At 33.1% G+C, this 9,819-nt stretch overlaps 2 protein-coding genes across 2 annotated transcripts; both read left to right on the top strand.

The window, feature by feature from the left end:
* The first annotated feature begins 2,480 nt into the window (after positions 1 to 2,480).
* Positions 2,481 to 4,553, top strand: LOC117911349 (non-functional NADPH-dependent codeinone reductase 2-like). The gene is made up of 4 exons (XM_034825691.1): positions 2,481 to 2,982; positions 3,071 to 3,314; positions 3,423 to 3,602; positions 4,162 to 4,553. Exons 1-4 carry the CDS (start codon positions 2,669 to 2,671, stop codon positions 4,384 to 4,386), a joined length of 963 nt encoding a protein of 320 aa, XP_034681582.1. The 5' UTR covers positions 2,481 to 2,668; the 3' UTR covers positions 4,387 to 4,553.
* A 1,598-nt stretch (positions 4,554 to 6,151) lies between these two features.
* Positions 6,152 to 8,062, top strand: LOC117920022 (non-functional NADPH-dependent codeinone reductase 2-like). Its single transcript, XM_034837372.1, has 4 exons — positions 6,152 to 6,468; positions 6,561 to 6,804; positions 6,980 to 7,159; positions 7,637 to 8,062. Exons 1-4 carry the CDS (start codon positions 6,179 to 6,181, stop codon positions 7,865 to 7,867), a joined length of 945 nt encoding a protein of 314 aa, XP_034693263.1. The 5' UTR covers positions 6,152 to 6,178; the 3' UTR covers positions 7,868 to 8,062.
* The last annotated feature ends 1,757 nt before the right edge of the window (positions 8,063 to 9,819 follow it).

Below are 9,819 nucleotides of genomic sequence, written 5' to 3'. Positions count from 1 at the left end.
ATAAATAAATTGAAATTACTTATTCAAATATTTTTTAATTAGTTCAATAAATCAATTTGCGTAATTCTATTTGTCATTTATTTTGTGCATTCTTGTAATTTTATTTTGTTATCACTTTTGTATATATTGATTTATGTTATTAATTTTGGTTTCCATGATTAATTAGTTAATTGTCACAATTCATTCAATTCGTTTAGTAGAGATCATATGTATACGGGCTTAGAGGGGTGCTACGACTCATAACCGTACATTCCCAATGGGTAACCTGATCCCCGGACCCAAACTCGATTTTTCATAGACCTGTTTTTCTTTCAAGAGTCACACTTAAGGTTTTTCTTTCTTATTTTGTTTTTTTCCTTTTAAAAAAATTAAAATAAGTGGTGAGTCCAAGTTTTTTTTCTAAAAATCAAAATTTCACCAAATAAATGAAAAGTGAGTCATGTCATTGACTGGGAACGCATCGAGCCGAATGCGAGGTCCACTATGATCCCTTTTGCAAACAATTTTGAAAATGAAGGAAAGAAAAGAAGAAAATGTGAAAAAGACGGGACAAATTATCCCTTTTACAATCAAAATGGAAAAGAAAAGAAAAAGAAGAAGAAAACATGAAAGGATGTGAATATATTGTCCATTTTACAATCAAATTGAAAAATATTTTTTTTTTAAAAAAAAAAAAAAAAAAAGTTATGGTGCCATTTCCCTCACATTTATCCTTGTCTACGTGCATCATTAAACGCATCCACCTCATCTCTCCATACATCCAACCATTTTTTTCTTTTTTTTTTTAAAAATAAAGTTTATATGTAAAAAGATTAAATTTCCCTTTTCTTCAACCTCCGAACATCCACCCATCATAAACTTAATCTCATTTTTCTACTCATTTTTTCTCCTCTTTCCTTGCATCTTCTTACTCCTCAAATCCCTTTTTTTTTTTTTTTTTTTCTTTTTTTTAATATTGAAATTAAAAAAACCTAAGTAAGAAGATGAAGGGAAAGAGGAAGGAAATGAAGTGGAAGAAAAGAAGAAAAGGGTTAGAATTTTAGAGAGTGGACAGAATGAGGCTAAAATAGAGGATGTTTCCAAAAATTTATATATATATATATATAGATGTTTATTTAAAAAATAGATAGGTATAAGAGAGTTTTTGATTGATGCATTTAAATTTTACAATATATTTTTAAATTATTTATAAATTTCATTATCAGTTCGAAAAGATTTATATTTTAATAAAATAAAAATAAAATAAAAGTTTTTAAGTTTATAACCCATTTAAATTTTATTTTTTCTAAAAATAAATGAAATGTGAGACATATCTCTTTTGGAGTAATTACCGATATCTATGGACGTGAGACATATTTCTTAATGTGATAACTATACTTAATCTTCTTTAATAGGAGGAAGAGAAAAAAAAATAGTGATATATTGTAATTCCATAGGGAGAAGAGTCTCTACACTATAAGAATAAGTTTGTGAGTTTTCATCGGTACATAGAGATAAAGGTCTTAGGAAGGAATAGTCAACGAATCCTTATTTTATATGAATCTAATCATTTATTACTTGCAATTATGAAGATTTTTCTAAGGTTTCTTTCTTATTTTTATTAAGTGTCAAACAATCCCTAATTAATATCATCAACATTTCATTAAATATGACATGTTTTTAAAAATATTCAAGTTAATTAACTCTTTCTTTTTATTTTTAATTACTTTAAATTAAAGATTAGTTATTTGAAAATTATGAATTTTAAGAATTACGAAGAATTAAATGGGAGAAATTTACATAAAGTCTTGGACCGTTTCCACAGTTCTTGAGGCATTAATTTTGTTTTACTCTAGTTTTCATTAGGCCTGCGTACTGGGATGAGGTTTTCTGGGTCTTCCTGCGAATCAACAGCAGCGTCTGAAATCAAAACCCACCTTCCCGAGCTGTTGGATTTCTTCTGATGGAGTAATGAAATCAATGATAACTACGTATTGGAAATTTGGAATCAGCGAAGAAAATCCAAACAACTTCGTTTTCCCGACAGCGAGGGCACGACAGACAAGCGTATTGAATCTGCCAGTCTGATAATGCCACTACATGCTAATTCAATCGTTTCACACCCACAAGTCTAAGCCAATCATTCGTCTCCCACAAACAACATCCCTGCCGTTTATTTAATACATTTTCGAAATAATATTTTATTATCGGTATTAATAATTTTTAACATTTCATTTGAAAATCTTTTATTTTACATAAGATTAAATTATTATCATTATCTTCTTTAACACGTACACCCAAATTACTGATGGTTAAGGCAAGACTGGAATTTGATGCGACGTCATATTCTGGATAAAACAAGGGGGTTAAAAGACACAGTAGATTGAAACTAAAAATAAAATGAGCGCCTTAAAACCACGCCACCAAAAAACCAAAAAAAAAACGACTGGTTAAGACCCACGACATGAATGAAGATAAAATGAAGTGGGTCTCATTTCAATTGGCTCCATTTCATCAGAGCGCAGAAACTGAAATTTTCTTTATTGTGGCAATCGCTCATGGAGTCAAAAGTCAAGCAGAAAATAATGAACCAACCCCATACCCTAAAGCCATTGTTTTGTGGATTCTAGCCCATATATATTGGCTTACAAGGAGCTCTGGGTTTCGCACAAGACAGAGCAGAGCAAAGATGAGAAGCATTCCAGAAATGGCATTAGGATCCACAGGAAAGGCCATCCCTCTTGTGGGCATGGGCACAGCTGTGTATCCTTTTGCTCCATCAGAAACCATGATAGATTCCATTCTCACTGCAATAGAGTTAGGTTATAGACACTTCGACTCCGCTGCTCTGTACCAGTCAGAGAAACCTCTTGGTGAAGCAGTAAAGAAAGCAGTGGAGCTGGGGCTCATTAAATCGAGGGATGAGCTTTTTATCACCTCCAAGCTTTGGTGCAGCGATGCACACCATGACCGCGTCCTCCCTGCACTACAAAACACACTCAAGTAATAAACCAAACACTTCTAGCATACCCGTGTCTTTATATATATAGCTGTATTATTATAGAATCTCATCTATACTTTCTTTTTCTAGGAATCTTCAACTGGACTATCTTGATCTCTATCTCATTCATTGGCCGGTAAGCCTGAAGCCTGGGAAATATGAGTTGCCTGTGAATAAGGATGACCTTCTTCCTATTGACTTGGGGTCTGTTTGGAAAGCCATGGAAGATTGTCAGAAGTTCGGCCTCACAAAAGCCATAGGTGTAAGCAACTTCTCGTGCAAAAAGCTGGAGGAGTTGCTCCAGACAGCTAGCATCCTTCCGGCAGTCAATCAAGTGAGTGTTTTACTTCTCTCAGCTTTGCCATGATATTCTTTTATAATTCAGTATCGGGATTTGATGAAGAGATTATGAGTGGGAAGTGAACGTGGTTTGTTTGTAAAGGTGGAAATGAACCCACTTTGGCAGCAGAAGAAGCTCAGGGAGTTCTGTGCGGAAAAGGGTATCCATATCACGGCATACTCCCCCTTGGGTGCCAGAGGAACACTGTGGGGAACTGATCGAGTTATGGAATGTGAGGTGCTCAAAGAAATTGCCAGAGAAACAGGAAAATCAATTGCCCAGGTAAAACATCAACCACGGCTTAAAGTCAATAAATATTTAAAAGAGTTAAACTGCGTTTACTTGAGCAGATTTCAGAGTTTCCGGTCAAAGTAGGTTTTTTTTGGAAAAAAAAATTATCAATAAAAATCTCAAGGACAAAATATTTGTCAAAGTCAATTTTATTTTTTCACCACGGTAATTGTGATATAAATTTTAAATTTAAAACCACGGTTATCAACAGTGGTATGAACACGTGATAGTAAAGACAAGTTTGATAAATATCTGGTGGCAAATCATTATTTTTTTTTTTTCATACAAAAATTCATTATAATGATATTGGGAAATATAATTATATTTGTATTTTTATTTTTTTTACAATCGGATCGTTTCAAACAATCAAAATTATTATATAACTAGATCAAAAATAGCCTTAAAAGTCCTTTAATGTAGTGTCGGTCGATTCTCACTTGCCACCAAATTTATTTCTTTGCCTTTGGTTTAGCCAGAATCTGAAAATTCTTTCAAAGCAAATAGTTCCATTATGGTGTTATGTGAAACTAAAACGTGTTTTCTGTTGAAGGTTTGTTTGAGATGGGTTTATGGGGAAGGGGTGAGCCTTCTTGTGAAGAGCTTCAACAAGGAGAGGATAAAACAGAATCTGGAGATATTTGATTGGGAACTGAGCGCCCAGGACCTGGAGAAGATAATTCAAATTCCCCAATTTAAGGGGTTTCCTGGTGTGGAATTTGTTTGCCAAACAGGCCCTTACAAGTCTCTTGTGGATCTTTGGGATGGGGAGATCTAGGTGATGCTCATACCTCGTCTGTACGGACTTTAATAAAGAGAGAGTTTATGAATAAGTTTATTAGCTAGCCCATCTTCATGATTGGGAATGGAATTCTGCACATGGAAGGATTTTCATTTCATGTGGCCAATTGCCTTTGAATAAATTTGTTTTATTTTCAACATCTAGTTATAATACTTATAATATCCAAATTTGCGGGTTAGGTATTTTTATCTTTACATCATCCTTCCCGATCCTTAGAAATTACAAGCTCCTTGAATTTTTATTAATTTCAAACTGAATTAATCAACCTTATTTGAATATTGTTTTTTAAAATAGTTTAAAACAATTTTCCAACTTAAAAACTACCTCCAACAAATTTTTAATTGAAAATAATTTTTTGATGATTTATTCTACAAGTACTTTTGTTTCTTTAAAATAAATTTGAGTGTTTTTTTTTATAAAATATTATTAAAAAATAATTAAAAATATGGAGAATATTTTAGGACTTTTGTATAATATATAAAGAAATAATGGAGAATTACTTAATATAAAGAATCATTCTAAAAAAATACATTTGAAAGAAAAAGATAATAAGAAAAATATTTTTTTTATATTTAATTGTCTTATGAAAAATATTAAATAAAATAAAATATAATTAAAATAAATTAGAAAGTGATATATTTTTAAATTATTTAATTTTTATATAGAAAGTTAAAATAATTAAAATAAATTTAAAATAATATTGAATTTAAATCTATTTTTTTCCTCTTTATTTTTTTTCCTTAAAAAAATTTAGGAATCAAACACAGTTGAATTATATCTTTGGTTTCTAAACTTTTTCACAATCTTATAAAAAGGGATTTCAACTTTCAAAATCATACAAAATTAAATTCATCTAAGTTATGAACCAACTTGACCAATACTACTTGGACAAGCTAACCAACTCTCATTGTGGTGACTATTTACACACACCATGCTCCCATACAAACAACTTAACATTTTTTTTTTTCCCTCTTTTTATGTTTTTCAAATACCTTAATAAAAGTAAAAAGAAAAATTAAGATTATTTTACTCGTACTCCTTGAGATTTGGTGCAAATAAACTTAATCACAGATGATTTTTATGGATTGATGCTTTAATGAATTTATTTTATTTATTATATTTATTTTTTAAAGAGATTTTGGGTAGGTGTAGTTAATGCCTCTAGAAAAATAAATTTTATTGAATGAATCATCCTTTATCCCCACTTTATTTTGAACTGGAGTATTAATGCCAATTTAAAAGCTTTCATGATTTTCCAGAGGTGGATCGCTGTATCTTCAACTCGGGCCCAGTATCTGATACATCGCTTTCTCTGAATCTTGACTCCGTCCGCTTAGAAGTTGGAAATGATTGAGTGTTCTGTGCAATGCAAGTAAGCGTGAACTTTTTCTGAATAAACAATGCAATTAAAAGACCACCCACAAAAGAGAAAATAAAATGATCATTGCGCTTAACTACTCCCAGATGTGGAAAAGGATAATTTATTTATTGCTATTGCTCACTTTGTCACGCATCACCCGGCTTTTGAAAAAATACAAAATTGCAACTGCTGTTGTGGCTTAACATGTTTGAATAAATCCAAAATGTTTGAGATCACTGCCGTCGTCAGATAGTGTTGGTCATTTAACCGTAAGTGTCAATTAATGTTTAAGACTAATACGCTACTAGTATGTGATAGGAGCGGACACTGATGGTTTGGGAATTATATTCCTATAAATGTAAGTCCCAGAGGAAGTGAGAATTTTCAAGGGATAGAAGAGCAGAGAAAATGGCAAGCATTGGAAAAGCCATACCTCTGGTGGGCATGGGCACAGCTGCGTTTCCTTTTGCCCCTTCGGAAACCATGAAAGACTCTATTCTCCATGCAATAAAGGTTGGGTATCGACACTTCGACACAGCTTCTGCTTACAACTCCGAGAAATCCCTTGGTGAAGTCATAAAAAAGGCTTTAGAGCTTGGGCTCATTAAATCGCGGGAGGAGCTTTTTATCACGTCGAAGCTTTGGGGAAACGACGCACACCCCCACTGCGTCCTTCCTGCACTGCAACAAACACTCAAGTATTAAACCAAACACTTCTAATTATCATGGTACTTTGCATATTTGATCTTTCTTCTCTATTAATTTTTCATTTTGGGTTTGGTTTATGTAGGAATCTTGAACTGGAGTACCTTGATCTCTATCTCATTCATTGGCCACTAAGCATGAAGCCTGGAAATTTTGAGTTTCCCTTGAAGAAGGAGGACCTTCTCCCCATGGATTATGCGTCCGTTTGGAAAGACCTGGAAGACTGTCAGAAGCTCGGTCTCACCAAAGCAATAGGTGTAAGCAACTTCTCAAGCAAAAAGCTTGATGACTTGCTCCGCATAGCCACAATCCCTCCGGCCGTCAATCAAGTGAGTGTTTCATTTCAGGCAGCTCTGCCGGAAGTGTTGTGCTTAAGTAACATTGAATTTTCCTTTCATATAGTTGAACTTTTTATAAGATGAGAAGCATGGGTGTATCAAGAAATAAACAAATCGACTAATTTTTTAAGAAAAAAACCACTAATCATAACTACTGTTTGGGAAGGTGGAGATGAACCCACTTTGGCAGCAGAAGAAGCTTAGGGAGTTCTGTGCAGAGAAAGGAATCCACATCACGGCCTATTCTCCTTTGGGTGCCAGAGGAACACCGTGGGGAGGTGACAGAGTTATGGAGTGTCAAGTCCTGAAAGAAATTGCCCAAGCAAGAGGCAAAACGATTGCTCAGGTAAAATTCTCTTGAGCCATAAAAATTGCTTGTTTCAAGTATATAATAAAAGTGCCGTTTCAAAGATTGAAAGGACATAATCCAACAGCATCTTGCTTTCTAGCTTCTACATCAGTTCCTTCCAAAATTTTCAATTAGGAATAACTCGTTCGGCTGAAACTCACTAATCAAGTTGACCCTTGTTTGCAATTCCTTAGTTAGTGGATGCACCATTGATTGTAGGGTTTAATTTAATTTTTCTTTCTTTTATCCTTTTTCATATAATGATGTGACTGCTTTTACTTAAATATTGTAGTGGAGATATATTGTATGTTGACCGAGAATCCGAGAGCTACCCCACAAAGTCACAGTATCCAATGTGCTTTTCTTGGTCTTCATGTTCAAAATTTATTTAAAAGACAAAAAAAAAATTGATTTGTTTATCTTGGTGGTGATTGTTTTTGCCACAATCCGAATTTTCTCATGTTGATTTTGAAGGTTTGTTTGAGGTGGATACACGAACAAGGTGTGAGTGTTATCGTGAAGAGTTTCAACAAGGAAAGAATGAAAGAGAATCTAGAGATATTCGATTGGGAGCTAAGTGTGGAGGATATACAGAAAATAGATCAAATTCAGCAATTTAAAGGGGTTCCAGGCCTGGAATTCATTAGCGATGAAGGCCCCTACAAGTCTGTTGTGGAGCTGTGGGATGAGGAAATTCAATTCTGATTAAAATGAGTATGGCTGAGCACCACTCCCAATTGACTTGAGAAGAGCTAGTTATATTTGTGAATGAATTGAACCTTTTGTGATCGATCAATTACTATTTGATAAAATTGGGAAGAAATTTAGAGGAGGGCTATCCCCAATGAATGATTGTGTGCTCTTTTTCTCACAGCTAATTGAACATCCATAATTTTCAGATGGCTCTGCTCGTAAATTTTTTTCCCCATAAAGCAAATGTCGTCAATCAATGCCAAAAAATAGCTCATATAAGCCGGTGCTAGGAGAGGTGGAATATCTAGCCAAGGGGTTCCCCTTTAGCCCACAGAAATAGTTCTCCCAGCCACCACTCTACCTGTACCATACTTTTATTATCAAATATTTTAAAATAGCTTCTCATTTTTCTTAAAAATTTCTTAGTGTATCTTTTATATTTCTTTGTAATTTTTTGAAAATGTTGTGAATTTTTTTTTAGCGTTTAAAAAATCGGATCGAATCAACTGGTCCAACTTATCTGACTGTCAGTTGGTCACCAGTCCGGTCCCATTCACCCTTTTGAACCGGCCAGCCTCTAAACCAGCCTCAAATCACTGGTACCCACAGTCAAATCGGTGATCCAGTTGACCCGATTGGTTTTTGTGGTTTTTGATGAATAGAACGGTTGAAATGAAAATTTTACTTTTTGTTTTTTGCCTTCCCTTTCTTTTTCGTTCTTCCAACCTGTTTTCCCTCTCCCATAATCGTTGCCCCGCCCACTTTTTCCAGCCCGTTCTCTCCCCTCCACACCACCCCCCTCCCCAAAACAGTCGTTGCCCTGCCCACAGCAAAACAGTCCACAAGACTTCACAAACCACCCCTCAGTCGTTGCCTCGCAGCTCGTTCTCCCCTCCGCAATCGTAGCCCCTCCCACACCAAAACAGTCCACCGGACTCCACAAACCACCCCCACCATTTCCAGCTCGCGTGCTATTGCTCCCGTCAAACTCCCACCTCCAGCCCAGCCAACGCGACATCGCCGACTTACGAGGCCGCTCCGACGGCCATAAGTCCGATTTTTGTTTATTTCTTTTATTCTATTACCTTATTTCCTTATTTATCTTAATTTTTAGATTTGTAATTCGTTTGACTTTATGATTTAGATCTTTTACTCTATTACCTTATTTCCTCGTTTCCTTATTTATTGTAATTTTTACATTTGTAATTCTTTTGACTTTATGATTTAGATCTTTTACTCTATTACCTTATTTCCTCGTTTCCTTATTTATTGTAATTTTTACATATGTAATTCTTTTGACTTTATGATTTTTAAAATTTATGCTTTTAATCTAAATTAATGAAAGTATTAAATAAATTTTTGAAAATAAAGTGTCCTTATATTTTAAATAAATAATTTTTTTATTTTAAAATAAGTTTATGATTTAAAAATAAAATTTTAAATTTTAAATTAATCTTTCTAATTTTAAATTAAAATTCCTATTTTAATCTAAATTTATTATTTGAAACTAATTTTCTAATTTTTAAATAATTTTTATCATTGTTAGTTTATTGAGCATTTGTGGATATAGGATAGTAATTTTTTGATAAAAGTGTTATATTGATTTATATTATCATTGTATTAGAAATATGATATAGGATGACTTAGTACAATTTATTATTTTTAATTTTAATAATATATTGTGAACTGTGAATTGATAACTTTTTCGATTTGATCACTAGTTCGGTTTTAAAAAAACATTTTTTTTATTTTTAATATATAAAAAAATAAATATTATTTATAAATAAATTAATATTATAAATTTGTATAATTTATTTTTATGAAAATATTCTATTAATAATGTAACAATTCACTTTGGATATATCAAACATAGGTCATCCCTCTACTAGTTCAAGCTCACAAGCTACATGAAAAAAAAAAAATCACTTTTCTTGGTTTAATCTTTTCTTCCATAGCAAACTTTA

The sequence above is a fragment of the Vitis riparia genome, chromosome 1 (assembly GCF_004353265.1).
Source record: "Vitis riparia cultivar Riparia Gloire de Montpellier isolate 1030 chromosome 1, EGFV_Vit.rip_1.0, whole genome shotgun sequence".
NCBI classification, from domain to species: Eukaryota; Viridiplantae; Streptophyta; class Magnoliopsida; order Vitales; family Vitaceae; genus Vitis; species Vitis riparia.
This window is presented reverse-complemented; position numbering and strand designations above follow the sequence as displayed.

What these genes read in the sequence shown, in the direction of transcription:
- LOC117911349 (XM_034825691.1), top strand. Translation starts at nt 2,669, where the DNA reads ATGAGAAGCATTCCAGAAATGGCATTAGGATCCACAGGAAAGGCCATC. An exon ending in GCACTACAAAACACACTCAA is followed by an intron (nt 2,983 to 3,070) that starts GTAATAAACCAA and finishes TTCTTTTTCTAG; the next exon opens with GAATCTTCAACTGGACTATC. An exon ending in CAGGAAAATCAATTGCCCAG is followed by an intron (nt 3,603 to 4,161) that starts GTAAAACATCAA and finishes TTTCTGTTGAAG; the next exon opens with GTTTGTTTGAGATGGGTTTA.
- LOC117920022 (XM_034837372.1), top strand. Translation starts at nt 6,179, where the DNA reads ATGGCAAGCATTGGAAAAGCCATACCTCTGGTGGGCATGGGCACAGCT. An exon ending in TCCCTCCGGCCGTCAATCAA is followed by an intron (nt 6,805 to 6,979) that starts GTGAGTGTTTCA and finishes CTGTTTGGGAAG; the next exon opens with GTGGAGATGAACCCACTTTG. An exon ending in GAGGCAAAACGATTGCTCAG is followed by an intron (nt 7,160 to 7,636) that starts GTAAAATTCTCT and finishes TTGATTTTGAAG; the next exon opens with GTTTGTTTGAGGTGGATACA.